Below are 22,789 nucleotides of genomic sequence, written 5' to 3'. Positions count from 1 at the left end.
ATTAATTATTTTGTCAAAATTGGTCAAAATTTTCCCATAGTTTCAGAGGAATTTGATAAAACACTGTAATACCAAAAGAATACCAATATGTGGTGTTCGACCATTGACAAATTCTGCAATTTTGCAATATCAAAACAATACCTTTAATTGGTATGATAGCACATTTTGCTCTTGCATAATCCTTAAGACAAATTTTAAAGGGTTCAGGAATACCAAAATTTGGTATTGATACCAGAGAAAGGTATTATTACGCATTTCCCTTGTTATTTACCCATGCTCGGGTGTCACGCTCTAAGGGGAGAGGGGAAGGGGGGTCTGAGAAAATGTGACATTGCATGTTATAAGTATAGGAAAATCGTGACAAAGGGAGGGAGGGGGGGTTTAGAATATCATTTACTATTGGGATTCAATTTTATAAGCATTTAAATTTTTGATATTGCATTTTCAATTCTAAAAAAACAAATTTAACATTACATATTTTTTTTTGGACATTCAATAAATTATATTTATAACGAAAATCATGCCATCTTGAAACGGTTCTTTCAAAAGACCGGAGTTTAAAAAAGAACCGCGGTTCTTTTTTGTGAGCCACGATTCGTTGGCTCTTTTCAGTGAACCGGATCTTTGAGCGGCTCGCTGAGTCGTGTGGTGTTCGTTGGATCGATCGGAGAGTGAATCGACGCGCGCGAATCCGCGGGAAAGTGGTAGAAAGTTCTCGAAATCATTGAAAAAGAGGTCGCGGTTTGCCCAGAGATGTTGGGCCATCAGTCGTGTGGTGTTCGTTGGATCGATCGGAGAGTGAATCGACGCGCGCGAATCCGCGGGAAAGTGGTAGAAAGTTCTCGAAATCATTGAAAAAGGGGTCGCGGTTTGCCCAGAGATGTTGGGCCATCAGTCGTGTGGTGTTCGTTGGATCGATCGGAGAGTGAATCGACGCGCGCGAATCCGCGGGAAAGTGGTAGAAAGTTCTCGAAATCATTGAAAAAGGGGTCGCGGTTTGCCCAGAGATGTTGGGCCATCAGTCGTATGGTGTTCGTTGGATCGATCGGAGAGTGAATCGACGCGCGCGAATCCGCGGGAAAGTGGTAGAAAGTTCTCGAAATCATTGAAAAAGAGGTCGCGGTTTGCCCAGAGATGTTGGGCCATCAGTCGTGTGGTGTTCGTTGGATCGATCGGAGAGTGAATCGACGCGCGCGAATCCGCGGGAAAGTGGTAGAAAGTTCTCGAAATCATTGAAAAAGAGGTCGCGGTTTGCCCAGAGATGTTGGGCCATCAGTCGTGTGGTGTTCGTTGGATCGATCGGAGAGTGAATCGACGCGCGCGAATCCGCGGGAAAGTGGTAGAAAGTTCTCGAAATCATTGAAAAAGGGGTCGCGGTTTGCCCAGAGATGTTGGGCCATCAGTCGTGTGGTGTTCGTTGGATCGATCGGAGAGTGAATCGACGCGCGCGAATCCGCGGGAAAGTGGTAGAAAGTTCTCGAAATCATTGAAAAAGGGGTCGCGGTTTGCCCAGAGATGTTGGGCCATCAGTCGTGTGGTGTTCGTTGGATCGATCGGAGAGTGAATCGACGCGCGCGAATCCGCGGGAAAGTGGTAGAAAGTTCTCGAAATCATTGAAAAAGGGGTCGCGGTTTGCCCAGAGATGTTGGGCCATCAGTCGTGTGGTGTTCGTTGGATCGATCGGAGAGTGAATCGACGCGCGCGAATCCGCGGGAAAGTGGTAGAAAGTTCTCGAAATCATTGAAAAAGGGGTCGCGGTTTGCCCAGAGATGTTGGGCCATCAGTCGTATGGTGTTCGTTGGATCGATCGGAGAGTGAATCGACGCGCGCGAATCCGCGGGAAAGTGATAGAAAGTTCTCGAAATCATTGAAAAAGAGGTCGCGGTTTGCCCAGAGATGTTGGGCCATCAGTCGTGTGGTGTTCGTTGGATCGATCGGAGAGTGAATCGACGCGCGCGAATCCGCGGGAAAGTGGTAGAAAGTTCTCGAAATCATTGAAAAAGAGGTCGCGGTTTGCCCAGAGATGTTGGGCCATCAGTCGTGTGGTGTTCGTTGGATCGATCGGAGAGTGAATCGACGCGCGCGAATCCGCGGGAAAGTGGTAGAAAGTTCTCGAAATCATTGAAAAAGGGGTCGCGGTTTGCCCAGAGATGTTGGGCCATCAGTCGTGTGGTGTTCGTTGGATCGATCGGAGAGTGAATCGACGCGCGCGAATCCGCGGGAAAGTGGTAGAAAGTTCTCGAAATCATTGAAAAAGGGGTCGAAGTGTGCCCAGAGAAGTTGGGCCATCAGTCGTGTGGTGTTCGTTGGATCGATCGAAGTGTGAATAGGCGCACGCGAACCCGCGAGATGTAGATCGGAAAAGAATTGAAATAGAGATTCGCATCGTTGAATTATATATTATATTTTCATTTCGTTTTGAAAGCCCATCCTATAGCATCGTTGCTCGGATGGCACGCCGGCGGTAAGAAGTTAAACATAAAAATTGTACATCACGGAATAATACGTTAATTCAAAATTCATTTCGTTTTGAAAGTCCTTCCCAAAGCATCGTTGCTCGGATGGCACGCCGGCGGTAAGAAGTAAAAAATACGCGATTGATAAGACCTTCTCATAGCGTCGTAGCTCGGAAGGCAACGATTGTTTCACTTTCTGGTCATATCATCTACCAAGATGAATCCTGACCTTTCCTTTCCTTCCCCTACTAACACAATTCCCCCACTTCCCGTGATGCTTGAAGGAGATGCTGTGGATTCAACGGTCTCATGCGGTGTCAACAGGTATAGAGCGACAAACTCTGTGTCTGATGAGTCTGCAACTTCAACTATCGGACTAACATTCCTACCTTTGTTGAACTGCATCTCCTTGGGGGGGCGCCGGTATTGACTCAAAGCAGAGATCTTCAGGGGTTATACAGTGAGGATGATTAGCTCCCACTACTCATCTGTTGGTTCATTGTGTAACTTCAGCTGATCCGTCAATAACGGAGTAGCAGCTCATTGGCAGTCAACCATGCTCATGCTCATGCTCATGCTCAACCGGATCTTTGAGCGGCTCGCTCTTTTTTGCCCACCTCTAGCTAGGACAACCCAAATGGCTTCATTGGTCATAGAAGATCAACCTTCAAAGTTTAAGCCAGATAAAAAAAACTGATCTACAGATTTCATGGAAAATTGATCTACAGGCAAATAAAGTATAATGTTTTTATGTTAAATTCAAGTAGTTTTTTTTGTGAATCCTTTTATAGAAAATATTTTAGGGCAGTATATCCAACCGGGTGGGAAATTCCCCCCTGGGGTGAAATTTGGTCTTTCTTAATTCTTAAAGCTTACATATGTTTTACATGTATGAACCTTCGAATGGAGAGTGAGCAGATTTGAGGTGTATGCAACAACATTTATAATAAAAAGACAGAAAAAAAACTTTTTGATATTATGACTACATGGTTATTTTTGAAGAAAATCCCACAACAGCACATTCTCATTTTGGACATCAAAGCATAAATTTTCAATTCTTCCCTTGCTAGCCAGCAAAAACATTCTTTGCTAACCAAACACACTCTCACACATGCCGACCAACACATAGGCTTGATCCCCTTGATCTTGCTCGCTTCACATCTCGTTGTATATGTAAAAAAGCAGCAAAGCCCGTTCACATTTATCCCTCATCTCGAAGCATTACCATATATTACGATATTGGAAAACGCTGGAAAAACTCGCCCACCGCCACAATCTCACCCCATTCTCTAGCAGCAGCAGCAGCAGCAGCCATTCCTTGCCGCCACAATGGGAAAAAAGAAGCAGAAAAAAAACTCTCATCTCATCAAATTCCACTTCCCGCGCGCGTTTCTGGTGGCATGCTGGCTGGTTGATGGTGGACGCCGACCCTTTTTCCACAAAACGGATGCAAACAACCAACCCCTCCGCAACTTTGTAAGTGTGTTTGCATGTGTGTGTGTGTGCACAAAAACCAAACATCTCTTCAAAAAAAAGGACGTCGGTCGAGCGAGCTAGGTTTGTGTGCGATAAGCAAAAAAAAGAACGAAAGGAAAACTTTTCCACCATCACAATTCACACACACACACATACTGTTACACGTGATGTGGCCCTAACCCAGCAGCAGCAGTGGCAGCTCACCACCCCCTCGCTGCTGTTTTAGGCCCCGAGGCCATCTTTTCCGTACGCCATCCCCTCACAAGCCAGGAAGCAAAAAAATGAAAACAGAAATTTTGTGTGCGTAAGCCAGGAGGAGAAAAGCCGGATGGAGAGTTGGAAAAGGTAGCAGAAAAAATGCTGCTGTTTCTTTTTTTTGCTGTTATCAACATCATCTTAAACCTGAAGGCCGAAAATTAAGCATTGTTTTGTTTGAGAATAACTTCGGCATGAGAAACTACAATTTATAAGTAATAATATTGAATTTTCAGTTAAATCATGATTTCCAATAAGTAAAACACGAAGGTTGAACAATATTTCTAAAGATTTCGACTGATGTATGCTGTCTAGCCACAACAACCATGTAGTACTTTAGAAGAAAATCGATTTTGTTTGATATTTGATAGTAAATACTTTCAAAACTATTAATTATGGAGTCAAACTTTTGGAAGCTATTGGTTTGTAAACAGATGCTACAAAATTCAAACAAATTGGGTTCACCAGTTAAAAAATACAGTAAACAATGTAAACAGTAATGAGAGAAGCACGTGTCACAAACGTGTTTTGAAAGTGAAAAATGTCACAAATGTGCATAGAGTTCCTATACAAACTCAAATAAGCTTAAATTAACAGTTAATCCGACTTAATCAGTATATTTCCAAAAACGAAAGATGGCATTGCTTTTTAAATATCAGCATAAATTTGTGAAAAATTAGAAAAAAAATCCTGTTTTTTCAACAATTTGTATTTGCATGACATGTCACAAGATAGCACGATCATTCCAATGAGAACATGGCCTATGTCACAAGTAAGTATAAGGATGGCTCGAGATGGTCGATTTTTCTGAACAAGGTTTTTTATTTGCTTTTAGGCCCCTTAACAACTCCCCGAATATTGGGATTTGTTTCGTCCACACTTTGCGCGTAGCATTTCAATTTTGAATGGGAATTAGTATGGAAAACCTTCTTGTTTGCATTTATATTTTTATCATTTTTATTTTCCACTAATTTTTTTAAACCAACAAAACAGCGTTGAAATTGAGAAGATTCTATAAAATATAAAATAAATAAAGTTTTGCCAAAAGGTATCAAAACAAACGTAAATTTACATCAAATTCTCATGTACATGATAAATTAATACATCAGATTGGTGATTACGATAAATATAATATTCCATTTTTTTAAGTGTGTATCATAATGATCTTAATTTTAAAGACTTTTACGTTGGTTTATAAATTCAGTAAAAATATAATATTCCAAAATCAAAATGATGCAAAACTCATTACATAAAATTCAAGTGACCCTTTTTTTGGGAAATTCTCCGCCAAATCACACAGCAGTTGCCCCGACCCCTCTTCGATTTGCTCACAACTTCGTCCTAAGGGGTAACTTTTGTCCCTGATCACGAATCCGAGGTCCGTTTTTTTATATCCCGTGACGACCCCTTCCATTTATGAACATGCAAAAAAGAGATATTTTTCAATAATTTGCAGCCTGAAACGGTGTTATGAAAGAAATTTGGAGTCTTGAAACTCCGAACTCCCCGATTTTCCGTTTCTGAACTGTAAATTTTTATGGAACATGTCATTTTAAGGGAAATTTAATGAACTTTTCGAATCTACATTAACCCAGAAGGATATTTTTTTCACTTAGAACAAAATTTTTCATTTTGAAATTTCGTGTTTTTTGTAACTTTGCAGGGCTATTTTTTAGAGTGTAACAATGTTCTACAAAGTTGTAGAACAGATAATTACAAAAAAATGATTTGGGGTTTACTAATAATAAACATGAGTCATCGCGATTTTACGAAAAAATGTTTTGAAAAAGTTACTTTTTGCGTACTACACTTGCAATCAAAGATTTTAATTAAAATCTAGGAATGACAAAATTTTGTGCCTTGTTCCAGAAACCTTAGAAATACATACTCAATATGTTATTTTATATGCGAGACAGGTTTGCCTTACCATTTGATTTTAATCATTTGTCCAAGACCAAGGATGATCGGAATATCAAACTATATTTATTGTTTTATGAATGAGTATCGTTCTCGATCAAAACTTTATTTATATTCCATAAATTAACCTAGTAAAGATGCAAGCACTTTTGGATCTAATCCTTGATCGTACCCGGGCTTTGATGGACTTTCTTCACCTGAAATAATCAACGTTTTTCAATATTTGAGAATAATTCGGTAGAGATAATACCCGCATACCAAAATCTGGAGCATAACCAACTGAAATAAAGAAAATAAAAAAATATAAAGAGTTGAGGTATGAACGACTTGTGAACATTCGATCATCATCGAATGCATAGAATACAAACCTGGAGGTACAGTAGTGTCTTCGTCACCGACTGAAACATAACATTGATATTACTCTGTGTTTTTCAGCTTCATCCACTTGCTACTCACCAATGATTGTTGGATGATAGCCAGTTTCATCTGCGTAGTACTCAACCGTATACTTGACACCATCGGGAGCAGTGTAGCTGTAGGACCCCCTTATTACCAATGCCTCCGACCCGTCCGACAATTCCTTTGTATAACCATCCTGAGTTGCGTACCGTCCGTCACTCAGTTCATAGCTGCTCATTTTCAAAACAAACAATTAAACTTTGGAATCTCTGAACTTCCGTCCAAAAGACCTACACACCCCCATTCGTATCCGCTATCTTTCAGGTTGTTGTACTGTTCAACGACCTTCAGCTGGGAACTGCTGTCCCCGGTTAGAACACCTTGAACTACAATTTCACCTCCTAAAATAGCCACAACCACTAAACTTCGCAATGCGATGTGCATTTTGTTGATCTGCTACTACTCGACTGAATCATAGATGGGAGGAGAAGCATCTTCAGTGGCCTCATCTGACTGACGAGCAGTGAACAGGTTTTTGTGCGGAAGATTTCGGAAGATCGCCCGCAGTTCATTAGCCTGGACGAATGCCGCGAAGCTGTGAAAGAACTCGAGAGGGAGGCCGCTCGAGTGTGGAAGAATTAGGCATAGGGCAAGTTGTAGATGGGTTGGTTTTAATTAAATGCACATTTGTTTAATCTTTTTGGGTTTGGTTTATTTTAAAACAAGGAGTTCAATCACCAATATGTACAATTCACAAAAATTCAGAGTAGACAGATATTCTGCTAATATTTTCATTCCATTTTCTATTCTTAGACTAATGGTGATCAAACAGTGAGGTCCATTTTCTCGACGCTGCCCTCGCGATATTCCATCTATCTCCAAATATTGGCGCGCTCGTCGGCTGCCGTATTTTGCCCCTGAGGTGTGCGACTTGGCCATTTTTACTTCTGCGAACAGGGGGAGGAAAGATATCTAGCCATCTCTCAAACAACAGTATTAGTACTAGCGGGGCTCAACCATTGTGTTTATGCAAATTTACCTCAAGTTTTTCATCTCGCCTCCGCGTAGTTGGAGTGGTTGAGGGATAGTGGGAGGAACTGTAGAAAATTTGAAGACTTGAAAGGTTGAAGACTTGAAGACATGAAGACATGAAGACTTGAAGACTTGAAGACTTGAAGACTTGAAGACTTGAAGACTTGAAGACTTGAAGACTTGAAGACTTGAAGACTTGAAGACTTGAAGACAAGAAGACAAGAAGACAAGAAGACAAGAAGACAAGAAGACAAGAAGACAAGAAGACAAGAAGACAAGAAGACAAGAAGACAAGAAGACAAGAAGACAAGAAGACAAGAAGACAAGAAGACAAGAAGACAAGAAGACAAGAAGACAAAAAGAGAAGAAGACAAGAAGACAAGAAGACAAGAAGACAAGAAGACAAGAAGACAAGAAGACAAGAAGACAAGAAGACAAGAAGACAAGAAGACAAGAAGACAAGAAGACAAGAAGACAAGAAGACAAGAAGACAAGAAGACAAGAAGACAAGAAGACAAGAAGACAAGAAGACAAGAAGACATGAAGGCATGAAGACATAAAGATTGATTTTTTGTCCGAAAATTCCCAGCATCAGTCCACTGTGCGCCATCAACCGTAGTCTCCCGTCCACGGCTTGGTCGGTCGATGGTCCTTTCATCTTGATCCGTTTGGCTGCTACTCTAACGGGGACAGTTCTTTTCGTGCACGAGAGTGTCGTCCTGAAAAGTCTTCTCAATGAAGGGGAAGCCGTCCGATAAGACACTGTCGATCCTGGAAGGGGGTGGCGAGAGAGAAAAGAAGACAGGGAAAACGATTACATTTTGTCCATAGTTGCTTCCTTTGGACCGATGGCCGCCAGGGAGATGTTGACGATTCCCGGGGAATGGAGGGGGCGGGCGATAGCGTTCGATACAACACAATAAAGAACTTCGCCGGTGACGATGCTGTCCGATGGTTTTTGGGAAGGCTGGAGGGTGCGATTCGGTGAAACTTTTTGGACAGATGCTGGAGGTAGCTCGAGGCCAAGGATCGAATGAATTTCAATCGAGTAGTTTCGATGGGGAATGGCTTCGAAGATGGCAAATTGTATCGATTTAATGTTTTTTGAGAAAGTCTCTCTTTTGAAGACTTTAAAGTGAACAAAGGTACAAGTCTTCAAGACTTCAAGTCTTAAAGTCTCTCAGTCTTAAAATCATCTCGTCTTGAAGTCCTTGAAGTCTTCAATTCTGGCTACAAATTGTATGCAATTTTTTCAGGACACTTCAATACCGTTATCCGCCCTGAACGATGTTCCCAGGAAGATTTACTACCCAAAATTGCCTATCGCACCCATTTTTCGTCGCACTTTCTAAATCCGCAAATTAACGATCAATCTCCCGTTTCAATTTACCTGTATCTCCGCTGAAACTTATTTGCAAAACGACAATACGTCAGCCTCGGCAATGCAAAACCCGAGGACCACCAGTAAGAACTTCAACGTCTTCAACCCTAGAAAAGAAGGGATGCAAATTGAATCCGGTGTGCGAGCCGGGTCCGCCGCCAGGATGTGCATTTGTGGCGAATCTCCACTCGGTGAGTGAAGAGTCCCGAAATTGCATCTGGCTGGCGCTCTCCTCTCTCTGTCAAGGATGTGCAGTGCTACCTGATGCCTCGAGGGGATTTTCATCCCAAATAACGAGAATACGGTAACCCTTTCTTCTGCCGTTCCCAGGCGTCCTTCCCGAAAAACGCCACCGGCAAAGTTCATCGAACATTTCTCAGGAATCAATTGAGCTGAGGTCTTCCCGTCTTCGGGAAGCCGTGTAGCAACACCCCGGGTCCAAGAACACCGAAAACGGGGTGAGGAATCAAATTATTTTGTCTGTCAGGGCATGAACGAAGATCGGCTATAATTTTGGCACACCAACCAAGTCGGCAGTTTCACTTCTTCGGGGTTCGGGCTTAAAATCCGGAAAGGAAAGAAAGCGTTCGCAAGGAGAAAGAGGTATCGATCCCAAGGATTGCGAAAAGGGGTGCAGCAGTATTTCACGTGAGAAAAGTGCAATATTTGCATCCGTTTAATCTGCATAGTGATGCGAATTTCAATATATCAAAGTTTTAGCTGGCATTTGTCAGGATCGTGGGAAACGTGGAAAGAAATGTGTGGTCTTGGGAAAAGGTGATTAGGGAAGAGTTCATTGCATTTAAAAGGGCAATTTCTAACGGAAATTTGCTACAAAAGAATGTTCGTTGCAATTTGAGCATACTAATAACTCTGTAACTGCTAAGGCTTAAATCGACATATACGACAACAGAAAACAGTCGGGTCAGCAGAAAGTTTAAATTCCATACCCAAAGAGTTAAGGTTAAAAAATAATATCAAATAGGGAATGCGATTTAACTAGAAACGCTTGAAAATCTGGGCAAATGACATTCATAATTTTTTTCCAAATTTCTTGAGTAATTACGTTTTTTTTCATCTATGTACTTATTTTTATTGAAAATATCGAATTGACATCTTGAAGTATCTTTTTGCAAAGAAATTAAAAAATAAATATAGCAGCTTAATTTTTATATTTTAATGAACTTTTTTATAAGTTTCATGTACTAGAAAAAAATATTATCTTATTTTATGAATAATACTAAATTCAGATTAAGGTGAAGCCGTTGATCATTTTCGAAGAGAAATGATCATCACTTTAACATGTTCTGTATTAAATTCAATTTCACGAATTTCGGCACTAAAAGGAATCAGCATGTGCCGGTTGTTGCCTTCAATTTGAAATGGGATTTATCCCATAAAAAAGATTTTTTCAATAATGTCAATTTTTGAGGCATTTTCACCACAAAAGCGTTTATCAACATCACTGGCGTATTGGTCAGATCCTTGCGCATCTTTTGATATATTTAACACTGAAGTTTGGAGCACCCTGGAGCTCAGTACAGACCTTCAAAGTTTGGCATTTTTTCGAAAATTCGAAGAACATTCGAAAAACACACAAAAAAAGGTAAATTTTAGAATGTTGAAAATTTGGTAGGTTGAATATAACCTCTTTTTTGAGTAATATTACATAAAAAATGTGTAAAAATAAGAACCTGATGAATATTCATTAAAAACTGATGAAAATTCATCATTCTGGATTAAAATTTATCGTTTTTCTTGCCACAAAATCAGTCCCCATTTCCTGATGAATATTACCATCATTTTTTTTGTGTATGCCCGAGACGCCATTTGATTTTGCTGGGACCGATTTTTCGAAAAAACCGGCAACTTTGTCGAAGACACCAACATTTTATCTCGCAATCTACGCCTTCTACGACCAAATGTTGACAAAACATCTGAAAAAACCTTCGAAAATTAGTTTTTTTGAGCGTAGCAATTCAGGGTTATGTTTTATTTTTTTACAAGTTAATTTGGACTTAAGGGTCAAAGTTACATTCATTTTAAGGGAAAAAAAAGATGCGAATTTAAAACTCAAATATTTCGAAAAAGCGCAGAAAAACGAAACTATTGGCACTACGCCCCCCGGGGCATGGCCTTCCTCTAACGTGGGATTTCTGCTCCAGCGCCTCTGACGAGACAGGAGAAACCGGGACCGACGTTTTACTTCACCATCCGATAGAAGCTCAGTGGATAAGGCGGGAATCGAACCCGCGTCTCATAGCATCATCGGGATCGGCAGCCGAAGCCGCTACCCCTGCGCCACGAGACCCACACATCGAAAAAGCGCAGGCCAAATTTGAATCACCAGATTGCATTCGACAGATGAACTATAAACGCTGAAAAAATACCAGGAGTATTTTTATTCAAACTCAAGATATCTTCAATTAAAAATGGTTAATTTTCAAGGGAAAAGTGTATGGGACCACCCTAATGAAATTGGAAAGTTGCTCAACTACATGTTATTCCATGTAATTTTGTCCGCTGAATCTGAATTACCCTCAGAATTGAGCCAAAGTGTCCACAAATCGATTTTTAATCATATTTTGGGATTTTATGATAATTTTACATATATAGAAACCAGTAATACGCTATACCCAAAAGCAGGTTCGTTAGACGCTGGTGACACAGACACATTATGCTTATTTAAAAAAATCTTTTGTCCACTCGACCTTTTGTGCATTTTATCTCTGCCCCTTCGCCCTTATTCCATAAAACTTTCAAAGCTGAATCTTTTAAAGTAAAACAATCGGGCAATTTTGCATAAAAAAAGTAAATTTAAGAACTTTTGCAAAAAGAAATATTGAGAAAATATATAAAATAATCATCATTAATATCCCCAAAAACTTTTGGAAAAAATTTATTTTAAACAACAAATCAACTGGAATTGATGATTTCAAGTTTATGTCCCTCGGCTGTGGCCAAAAGTGAAGGGGGGCGGTATTTTAAGCCATGGTATTCACATTTAAATGAAAAAAGTGTTTAAAAATTACACGAGCCCATTTTTGCAATCATTATTTTTGAAAATATCTGAGCATTGAAGATTTTTTTTCTCCGTAAAAAAATACTTTTTGCGATGCTGAATTGGAATTCCACAAATATTCAAAATATGTTTGATCGATTTCATGCTAAAAATGATTTCAAACGCAGGAAAATGCAATACAATTTGTTTTCATTTGATTAGACCTGTATTTCCATTTAAATTTAAAAGTTTTTTGAATTATTTGTTTTTTGTCCCCTGACTTTTTGAACCGATTTTGGAGGGGAAGGGGGAGGGGAGGCGACATAAGCTTTGAAAAATATTTGCAACGGCCAAACATTAGGATCAACAATCAAATTTGACTGTAATTCGACAACTAGTCGCATGTGCATCAATAGATAGCATACAACCTATAAAATTGGAGATCGCATCACTTACAACACAGTAAAAAAAAGTTTAATTTGGGATAGTGCAAAATTTTAGTGGTTAAATATTCTCTCTATTTTGTATAATTTTACCAATCATAAGGTGTGAACAAATTTCAAACAAAGAATAATGGTAACCCGAGCAGACGGTAATAACTTGGAATAACATTTTTTGATATTTGAAAATACTAGGCCAATAACATTTTTTGTTATTTATAACAAAATTTGTTATTCGTCGTTAGATTTTCTTGTTATTGGATTGTTATTGTAATAACAGACTAATAACATTTTTAGTTATTCTTCGAAGAAATCTTTGTTATTATTTTAACAACTATGCCAATAACAGTTGGTGGGCACCGTTATTCAACTGCTATGCAAAAATATATTTTTCAAGAATAATCCATAACACATTTTGTTATTTTAACAGTATTTGTTATTGAAATGGTATGAATTTTGTTATTACCGTCTGTCCGGGAAGAAAAGTGTCATGGTAAAATTTCTATCAATATCAATTGAATTTAATTTTTTAGACATTATTTTAGGTAAAACTACACAAAATGGAGGGAATATTTAATTAAAACATTTTGAACCTTTGAAACCCTTTACTTTGCTGTGTATATAATTAAATGGCAATGTAAAAAGAATGGCAAACTGGAGACATCATATAAGCTCAAAAGTGTTCAGTTCAACTGTAGCGTACCACGTCAAGGCCGCCGAGTTCATCTTCAAAATTCCCCAAATTAAAACCAGTTTAAGTCACGAGCCCCCGTGCACACCAGGTGTTGATTAACACGCTTTGATCTTGCTACTCTTTAGTCTTGTGGACAGATTGTTAAAATGCACATCCTAGCCGCTAGTTTAGTAATGTTGACCATTTCGAGCGTGCTAAGTGCTCCAATTAGAAACAACAGTATCAAGGTTGAGGACCAGTATGGCAGCCAAGATGAGAATGGCTTTGTATGGGGGTAACTTAATTGGTTATCTTATTGTTAATATTTTCTAAAACATTTTGCTTGAAACTTTTGCAGTTACAATTTGAGTGATGGCCGTAAGGTAGTTCAAAATGGTGTTATCAGAGAGCAGACAGACGGTACAAAAATACTTGTATTTGATGGATCCTACAGCTTCATCGGTTCCGATGGTGTCGAATACATCGTTGAGTACTATGCTGACGAAACTGGTTATCATCCCACGGTCATAGGTAAACTTGTTTAAATATGCGCTATTTTTTGTAAGTAACACATTGTTTAAATTTTAGTAAACAAGAAAGAGACAACTACAAAAAAGACTTTTGGAATAGGTAAGTGTGTCGGTATCAGAGGCAATGAATGGTATCTAAATTGTACTTTATCCATCGCAGATAAAGAAGATTATACACCGTTCCCTTCAACAACTACTAGACGTAAGTTATTATAAATATATACATCAAAAGTTTGCATTTATAGTTTTCCTGAAGTTAAGCGTTGAGCAATGTTTACCATACTTTATTTATCTTGATTTCTATGTTTAATTCTCAGCTCCACAAGCAACGTATAACCCGGAGAGCTCTATAGATCCTAAGGTATTAGCATCTTTGATAGGATAATTAATTCTTTTACCAACTGTACCATTGACCTTGAAATGAATACACATTTCCAATAAAATACAAACTAGACTTAAACTTTTTTGCAACTCAAATTGTTATTAAGCTGTTTTTTTGTTAGTTAATTCATTTAAAAATTTCAGTTTTATTCAAATATATAACATGATGGAATTTTACTAAAAATCACAAATGTAATTCAAAAGAGCAACATTAGGTCATCCAATTTTCCTGATAAATCACTCATCAACAAAGTCAACGAACCGCCGCAATCCGAACCCAAAAGCAGGGCGTGAAGCCCGAAGTCGAAAAAACCCAACACGTTCAAATAATTGAGTGCTCATCCCGAATGGCACTGTCCCACGGATGACGGTTCGAGAGTCCCATCATCGATCTTATCGCTGGCCTAATCAAAAACGCATCCCTAAAAGATCTCCCCCAAAATCCTATGAAAAATTGTCAGTAATTCAACGATGCGTATGCAAAGCCACTGCTGGCCAACGACCCCTCCTGGTTTGAATCCCGCTCAAAACCGTACAATATCGGAAGCCATGCCCGAGGAGCGACAGATTCGCGCTCTAATCCTCCTGAAACCGTTACCGAAATCGGCGGCGGCGACGGTGACTAAAAGTGGAACGATTTCGAACAGGGGAAAAAGTCCAAATCGCGTCCCGTAATCAAAACATTTCAAAGGCCCCCGGGATGCACAAGTGATGCGGAACCGTTTTTCTCTGCGTCGTAGAGAGAGTCCTGCAGAGATTAATAGGACGCAATTATTCAACCAATCCCTTGCTGCGACGACGGCGGCGAGCGAGTTCTTTTTGCATACGATGGTCGCCATGAGCGCGGCCCAGCGAGTGTGCATCGCTCGAAGTTGCGCTGAAAAAAAACGGGATCACTTAGAAGTGAAATTAAGGTTTGCTGAGGTAAAAAATATTGCAAACTTTAAAAAAAAATGTAACTAGAAACCTGAAATTGTATCATTTCACTCGTGAAAGCGACCGCAAAAGGTTTTATAAAAAGTTACAAGATGTGAGAGTGCTACAGATAAATGAAGTTCAAATTTTGGGAGGTTATGCAAAATATGCAGAACTTTTCGAGAGTATACTATTGAGTTCTATAGGTGAAATCTTCAAAAAAATCATGCATTTTTCAATTTGTTTTTTTGTTTTGCCTTACTTACAAAAGAAAGGTTTGAGGTTTACTTTTGGAAAAACGCTTTTTTCAGAAATCTTAAAAAATCCTGATTTTTGAGAGCTCTTTTTCTGAAATACTTGTGCGATATTAGTATCCGCTCTTAAAAATTTGTGTCTTCCATCATTGGAAAACCACTCGTAAATACCACAATTTTTATAATTCAGATTTGTAGCCGTGAGGTCGGAGACGAACATTTTATTTTTCGAATCACAATTTTCGACCAGTAAATGTGGTCAAAGCCATTTTCAGAGGTATTTTTTGAACAATTTTACAGATAACACTATCAAATTAAAAGAATTCAGTTTCAAACAAAAAGCCATTCGAAAACATGCGCAATAAACTGCATGGGCCCAAAATTTGAAGCTTTTCCAAAATGTAATTCCAGAGATATAGCCATATTAGTGTTTTTCGTCGCATTTTTACCCTTTTTTCCCTTTTAATTTTTGGTTTTATACTGAACATCAAATTCGAAGTCTCAGCTCGTTCTCGTTCTCGCTCGAAAGATCGACAAGTCGTCAAGTCTAAGCATAAACGCCAGCACATTTACGCTTGCGCGTTTTACGCTGCGCGTGAAAGTATTCTTTCTGGCTTCTCATAATAGATTGACAAAGTGCAATATCGATACATATGTATTCAAGTTTATCATAGACTAACATTAAAGACTGAGTACCCTTTTTTTTCTAATAATGTCAATCCAACAAGTTTTTCTTTTTTAAATATAATTATCTTGCGAACAATAACGTACCTCTGAAATAAAAAAAAAAGCATTTGAAGTTTAGTCTGAAAAGATTCGAAGCTTTAGGTTAAATTCTCACTGGGTGATATCATTATGTTTCTGAAAAATTAATTGCACCAATATATTTTTCGGAGTATCATCATTTTGTAAGAAAGGCTCTATAAATCTGTTTTTTTTTTTTTGCTAAAATCCTGCTCTAAAAATATACTTTTTCGGTAGTGGTAACCCTGTCAAAAGTTGTGACCACTTAAGTGTCATGTATGTACTTTTTTCAGGCCGAATCTCAATTAAATGTACACCCAGAACTGGGCATCGGCATACGAGAGGATAAAGAGCACGATTCGGTAGTAAAATGGTACTGTGTGCGGACGGAGAGGATAAATCCCGAAATTACCGAGAGTACTTTACTCATGGTTCATTTTCCAAAAAAGTTCATCTATCAAAAAAAAAGTACCGGTACCGAGACTCGAACCCAAGACCTTCGGCATATTGAACCGTGCCTTTGCCGTATGGGCAACCATGGTTCGGTGACTAAGTGGCGGTCGTTTGTCCATATAAGCCACTCATAGGATGAACTGTTCCAATGAACGAATGAACACGCGAGAGGACTATACTCTCGCAATAGAGGAAAAAATCGTGACGTCAGAAATGAACTCAAATCACTCAAAGTTCATTTTGTGAGTGACTTTCACATTTTGGCCTAGTTTGACAGCTACCTCGTTCCCAGGTTTTCTGTGGGAGAGAAAAGGAGGCGAATACTTTATGAAAATCATACCTGTCAAAATTCCTAGCCTAAAAATTTTGTCGCGAGTTTCTTTTCTCCTCTATATAGCACTTTCCTCACGTTTCTTTTCGTGAGGACTATCCCCTCGTTCTTTAATTTTGGGTGTAGCAAAAAATAATGCATATTTTGGTCTGGAACAGATGGATACTTAGCAATCGCCTTAAAACAATTAAATGTAATTCGGAATATATTTAAATTAAGTTGAGATAAACCAGGACAAATGTAACGCATTTGAACAGCTATTACAGCTAAAAAAATTGCACGATATTTTAATATTTTTAATCGATTCGGTTAAAACTAAAATAGAGCATAAAATTGAATATTTCTAAATTTTAAGACGGGCAGGGATGGAATACTTGCAAAATATCATTTTCGCCTGCGAGCTTTCTTCACCCGCAAAAGAGAGTGCAGGCGAATTACTCAAAATAAAACGCTCCCGAATTTCTCAAATAAAATCAATCAGTTAAAGATTTTTGGTGATTTTTCTTGTAAGCACCACATAGCCATCTTCAAAAAGTGGCAGATCATCGATTGACGTTTTTAACTAAAATGACATTTAGACGTTAGCAAAATTGAGAGATTTTAATAAGCAAGCCAGAAAAATCCACACTGCGCGTTTTGTTTATGTTTTTTTTTTTTTTTTTTTTAATTTATATTTATTCAAATTTCTTTTCCATGTACATTCATTCAGTTAAAATATTATTGAGTGTCCAATCACAAACGATGACTTTTCACCTCAATTTTAAATACTAGCAACTTTCATTTATTCATGAAATATTGTAGCTTTCGCTATTCAGTGATTTCAAATGTAGGAGGTCCTACATGTACAAAAGGGAAAAGGGATACCTTAAAACTAACTTATAAACTATATAAAGAGCGGATCAATGCAGCTGAAGACTGCAATGATTTTTGTCGAAATGCATCAATTATCTTATTGGACATAACATCCAAAGTGTCAACTTCGGCTAATTGATGAAGTTCACTGGTGCTGAACCAGGGAGGAAGTTTCAGAATCATTTTCAGAATTTTGTTCTGAATCCTCTGAAGTTTTTTCTTCCTGGTTAAGCAACAGCTTGTCCAGATCGGCACAGCATAAAGCATGGCAGGTCTGAAAATTTGTTTATAAATTAACAGTTTATTCTTGAGACAAAGTCTAGAATTCCTGTTTATAAGTGGATACAAACATTTAATATATTTGTTACATTTAACCTGGATACTTTCAATGTGATCCTTGTAAGTAAGGTTTTTGTCAAAACCAAGTCCAAGATATTTCACTTGATCCTCCCACTTTAAATTTACCTCATTCATCTTTATAATGTGATGACTTTTTCAGCCCTTGGTTTGTGAGGGAAAATAATAAGTTGAGTTTTTGCAGCATTTGGAGTTATTTTCCATTCTTTCAAATAAGAATTGAAAATATCCAAGCTTTTTTGTAATCTTCTTGTGATGACACGAAGGCTTCTGCCTTTGGCGGAGATGCTTGTGTCATCAGCAAAAAGTGATTTCTGACATCCTGGGGGCAAATCAGGCAAGTCAGAAGTAAAAATATTGTATAAAATTGGACCCAAAATGCTTCCTTGAGGGACGCCAGCACGTACAGGTAGTTGATCAGATTTGCTATTCTGATAACATACCTGCAAAGTACGATCCGTCAAATAATTTTGAATAATTTTCACGATATAAATCGGAAAATTAAACCTTTTCAATTTCGCGATCAAACCTTTATGCCAAACACTGTCAAATGCTTTTTCTATATCAAGAAGAGCAGCGCCAGTAGAATAGCCCTCAGATTTGTTGCTTCGAATTAAATTTGAAACTCTCAACAACTGATGAGTAGTTGAATGCCCAAGGCGAAATCCAAACTGCTCATCAGCGAAAATTGAATTTTCATTAATGTGCGTCACCATTCTATTAAGAATTATTCTTTCGAATAATTTACTAATAGATGAAAGCAAACTAATGGGCCGATAGCTTGAGGCTTCAGCAGGATTTTTATCCGGTTTCAAAATCGGAATTACTTTGGCATTTTTCCAACTACTGGGAAAATATGCCAAATCAAAACATTTGATGAAAATTTTGACCAAGCAACTTAAAGTTGCTTCTGGTAATTTTTTAATTAAAATGTAAAAAATGCCATCCTCACCAGGGGCTTTCATATTTTTAAATTTTTTGATAATAGATTTTATTTCATTCAGATCCGTATTAAAAACTTCATCTGATGAAAATTCTTGTTCAACAATATTCTGAAATTCTATTGAAATTTGATTTTCAATAGGACTCAAAACATTCAAGTTGAAATTATGAGCACTCTCAAACCGCTGAGCAAGTTTTTGAGCTTCTCTTTTAATAGAATATTATCACCATCTTTTAAAGAAGGGATGGGTTTTTGAGGTTTCTTAAGAACCTTTGAAAGTTTCCAAAAAGGTTTGGAATAAGGTTTAATTTGTTCGACATCTCTTGCGAACTTTTCATTTCGCAGGAGAGTGAATCTGTGGTCAATAACCTTTTGCAAATCTTTTTGAATTCACTTCAGTGCAGGATCACGAGAACGTTGATACTGTCTTCGGCGAACATTTTTCAGACGAATCAGAAGCTGAAGATCGTCATCAATAATGGGAGAATCAAATTTGACATGGACTTTAGGAATAGCAATATTCCTAGCATCCAAAATTGCATTAGTTAAAGATTCCAAGGCTGAATCAATATCAGCTTTGGTTTCTAAAACAAAATCATGATTTAAATTATTCTCAATATGATGCTGATACCTGTCCCAATTAGCTTTGTGGTAATTAAACACAGAACTATTGGGTCTGGTAACTGCTTCATGAGAAAGTGAAAAAGTTACTGGAAGATGATCAGAATCAAAATCAGCATGAGTCACTAAAGGACCACAATACTGACTTTGATTTGTCAAAACCAAATCAATTGTTGATGGATTTCTAACAGAAGAAAAGCAAGTTGGCCCATTCGGGTATAAAACCGAATAAAGACCAGAAGTGCAATCTCTGAATAGAATTTTACCATTGGAATTTACTTTTGAATTATTCCAAGATTGGTGTTTGGCATTAAAATCACCGATGATCAAAAATCGAGATCTATGCCGAGTAAGTTTATTCAAATCCCCTTTGAAATAATTTTTATTTTCCCCAGTGCATTGGAATGGCAAATATGCAGCTGCAATCATAATTTTCCCAAAAGAAGTTTCAAGTTCAATGCCCAAACTTTCAATAACTTTTAACTTAAAGTCACGTAACGTGCTATAAGTCATACTACGGTGGATAACTATTGCAACTCCACCGCCATTTCGATTCATTCGGTTATTAGTTATAACTTTATAATCTGGATCACTTTTCAAATAAGTGCCAGTTTTTAAAAATGTTTCGGTTATAACAGCAACATGCACGTTATGAACTCGTAAAAAGTTGAAAAATTCATTTTCTTTCGCTTTTAAAGAGCGAGCATTAAAATTCATAATATTGATGGAATTACTTAGATCCATGATTAAACTTCAGGGTAAGAACAACATCATTCGCAAATTTTAATCCAATCTGGATTGCTTCCATCATGGATGTAGCATTACTCATTGTTTGAATCAAACCAAACAGTGAGTTTTGCAAAAAAGTCATTTTTTCAAACGTAACATCGCCGAGATCAGAAGATCCCAAAGCGTTGCCAGCAGAAACATTTTCAAATGAGATTTGAGGTACCTGCCCAATTTCAGAAAGATTGGTAGAGGATTTAAAATTCGTGGATGAACCCGAAACGACGTTAGCATAAGAAATGCCATTGTTGTTACCTAACTTTTCCGGTAGGGGTATTTCTAGAATTGTTCGAGTGAGACAGCACGAACGTTTGATTTAAAGATGCAGGTACAACCTGACTTTGAGAAAATTTCGGTTTGGATTTCGGCTGATGCTTAGCACGAGAATCCAAAACCTTTTTTCTGATGGGGCAATCCCAGAAATTTGATTTGTGATTTCCACCACAATTTGCACATTTAAATTGGGTGACTTCTTTCACGGGACAATTGTCCTTGTCGTGAGAAGAATCCCCGCAAACCATGCATTTTGGAACCATGGCGCAATGATCAGTACCGTGACCGAATGCCTGGCAACGCCGGCACTGGGTCAGATTCTGGCCATTACCGCCATGTTTCTTAAAATGCTCCCACTTTACCCGTACATGGAACAAAAACTGAACTTTGTCCAAAAGTTTCAAATTGTTGATTTCATTTCTGTTGAAATGAATCAGATAAAATTGTGAAGTCAAACCAAAGCGAGAAATATTCCCGTTTGATTTTTTCTTCATTGGTATTACTTGGGATGGGGCAAAGCCAAGCAACACCTTAAGTTCGTTTTTGATCTCATCCACCGACAAGTCGTTGGAGAGACCTTTCAAGACCGCCTTGAATGGCCGAGCATTCTTGGTCTCATACGTGTAGAAATTGTGTTTGTGGTTTTTCAAATAACCAACAAAAGTTTGGTGATCTTGTAAAGATTCCGTCAACAAGCGAAATTCTCCTCTTCGACCAAGCTGGAACGAAACCTTCAATTTGCAAGTTTCCTTGCAATTCTTCAGTTGCGTTCGAAAGCTGGCCAAATCGGAGACGGAAGTCACAACAATTGGCGGAGCCTTTACTCGTTTCTCGACGGCAGAAGGCTCAGTACGAGGAGAAGGTTCCTTGTCATCAGTTTCGGATAAAACACCGAAACTGTTTGTCAATGGAATTGGAGGATTGACCTCACATTCAGAATCAGAATCAGACCTCAGAAGAGGCTGTTTTCTTTTTCTGTTTCCGTTAGCCGGTTTAGCGTTCAAACGCTTCACCGACGTAACGACCAAATCTTCAGAAGATTTGCGTTTACCTTTGTTTTGACGCATTTTGCAAGCAAAGTTCTCTTAAAAAGATGGCTTCGTTTGTAAAATACAACAAAATTTCAGGCGGGGTTAGTCTTGAAAAGACTGTTTAGAATTTTGGAAAATAACTCAGGTAGTCTTTAAAAAGACTGTGAATTTTGTTTTGAAATAACTCTGAGCTTAGGTAGTAAAAAATACCGCAGCTCTAGTGTCCGTTCACCACGAAGGTTCGCAAGACACTGCCATCATCGATTGACGTGTGACGGTATACCTGCAAGTTTAGTAGTGAAATTGATGTTTCGTCGAATAATCAGAAGAATGTTTTTTTTTTATTTAGTTTTCTTTTGTCAATCTTTCGTGCGCGAGAGAGGAGAGCCATGTTCACTTCCGTTTTTTTTTCTCTTGAAGATCGTCAAATGGTTCTTCCATCGCTCAAGACGGGATTTTTAGACTATATCACCGAATTTCGTCTTGAATTTCAAAAATGAAACATTCAAAGTAACCATAACAATGTCAATTTGACGTAATGAAATCAATATGCCCGAAATTTGTATGAAACACAGTTGCTTTCAAGGTCACCGCGGTTTTTAAAATAACAATTTTGAACGAAACTATGTTTAAAGCACTATTTAAAAAAAAGTAAAATGGTTTGACATAGACATTGGTTGGCATACCCCAGTTGTTTCATACATATATATCTTGAGACAAGTCTCACCGTTATAACAACATTTGAAAAATAAGTTGAAAATTTGTCAATGTCACCCCGGTTTTTGATATTGAAAAATGGGTTTCATGATCATTCAAAAATATCCCGCAATCTCTCCCTCATAATTCTCGCGTTTCCTTAAAAATTGAAGAATAAAAATCAAACCAGAATTAAAAGTCAATTAAATTTTCCATAAAATAATAAAAGTCCCTTGACTTAAAAAATCGATCTCTTTACGATTTTGAGGAAGAAATAATTGAAAAACGACGTTTCACGATAATCGAATGGGGTAGAGGCTGTTTATGTTAGTCATCGGTGAACCTACACCTATATTTTAAAATAAGGGTATAAAACAATTGCTTGATATTGTGCTTTAGTCAAAAGAAGCAATTTTAAGAGTCGTCATTTGAAACATTGGCCAACACTGTTTTTATTTTTAAATTCTATAGCAGACAACCATATTTTAAATAATTAAAAAAGTAAAGCAAATTAAATAGTTACTACACCGAAATAGAAAAATCAATTTTCAAAATCGTAACCACGAAGGGAAATATTCACGTTTATAGTACA

The 22,789-nt window shown here is 38.0% G+C and overlaps 2 protein-coding genes across 2 annotated transcripts; one reads left to right on the top strand and one right to left on the bottom strand.

Moving 5' to 3' along the window:
* Positions 1 to 6,169: 6,169 nt before the first annotated feature.
* LOC120420866 (endocuticle structural glycoprotein SgAbd-5-like) lies at positions 6,170 to 6,947 on the bottom strand. The gene is made up of 5 exons (XM_039583987.2): positions 6,802 to 6,947; positions 6,561 to 6,733; positions 6,473 to 6,502; positions 6,363 to 6,383; positions 6,170 to 6,301 (listed from the first exon to the last, which is right to left on the bottom strand). The coding sequence occupies exons 1-5, from the start codon at positions 6,945 to 6,947 to the stop codon at positions 6,228 to 6,230; spliced, it is 444 nt and encodes a 147-aa protein (XP_039439921.1). The 3' UTR covers positions 6,170 to 6,227.
* Positions 6,948 to 13,197: 6,250 nt separating this feature from the next.
* Positions 13,198 to 14,014, top strand: LOC128093245 (larval cuticle protein 16/17-like). The gene is made up of 5 exons (XM_052709327.1): positions 13,198 to 13,325; positions 13,389 to 13,561; positions 13,619 to 13,660; positions 13,721 to 13,762; positions 13,878 to 14,014. Exons 1-5 carry the CDS (start codon positions 13,198 to 13,200, stop codon positions 13,943 to 13,945), a joined length of 453 nt encoding a protein of 150 aa, XP_052565287.1. The 3' UTR covers positions 13,946 to 14,014.
* The last annotated feature ends 8,775 nt before the right edge of the window (positions 14,015 to 22,789 follow it).

The sequence above is a fragment of the Culex pipiens genome, chromosome 3 (assembly GCF_016801865.2).
Source record: "Culex pipiens pallens isolate TS chromosome 3, TS_CPP_V2, whole genome shotgun sequence".
In the NCBI taxonomy this organism is placed as follows: Eukaryota; Metazoa; Arthropoda; class Insecta; order Diptera; family Culicidae; genus Culex; species Culex pipiens.
Note: the sequence above shows the minus strand (reverse complement) of the source record. Positions and strands in the feature narration are given on the sequence as shown.

What these genes read in the sequence shown, in the direction of transcription:
- LOC120420866 (XM_039583987.2), bottom strand. Translation starts at nt 6,947, where the DNA reads ATGCACATCGCATTGCGAAGTTTAGTGGTTGTGGCTATTTTAGGAGGT. An exon ending in GATAGCGGATACGAATGGGG is followed by an intron (nt 6,734 to 6,801) that starts GTGTGTAGGTCT and finishes GAAAATGAGCAG; the next exon opens with CTATGAACTGAGTGACGGAC. An exon ending in TGGTTATGCTCCAGATTTTG is followed by an intron (nt 6,302 to 6,362) that starts GTATGCGGGTAT and finishes TGATTATTTCAG; the next exon opens with GTGAAGAAAGTCCATCAAAG.
- LOC128093245 (XM_052709327.1), top strand. Translation starts at nt 13,198, where the DNA reads ATGCACATCCTAGCCGCTAGTTTAGTAATGTTGACCATTTCGAGCGTG. An exon ending in GAGAATGGCTTTGTATGGGG is followed by an intron (nt 13,326 to 13,388) that starts GTAACTTAATTG and finishes AAACTTTTGCAG; the next exon opens with TTACAATTTGAGTGATGGCC. An exon ending in AAAAAAGACTTTTGGAATAG is followed by an intron (nt 13,661 to 13,720) that starts GTAAGTGTGTCG and finishes TATCCATCGCAG; the next exon opens with ATAAAGAAGATTATACACCG.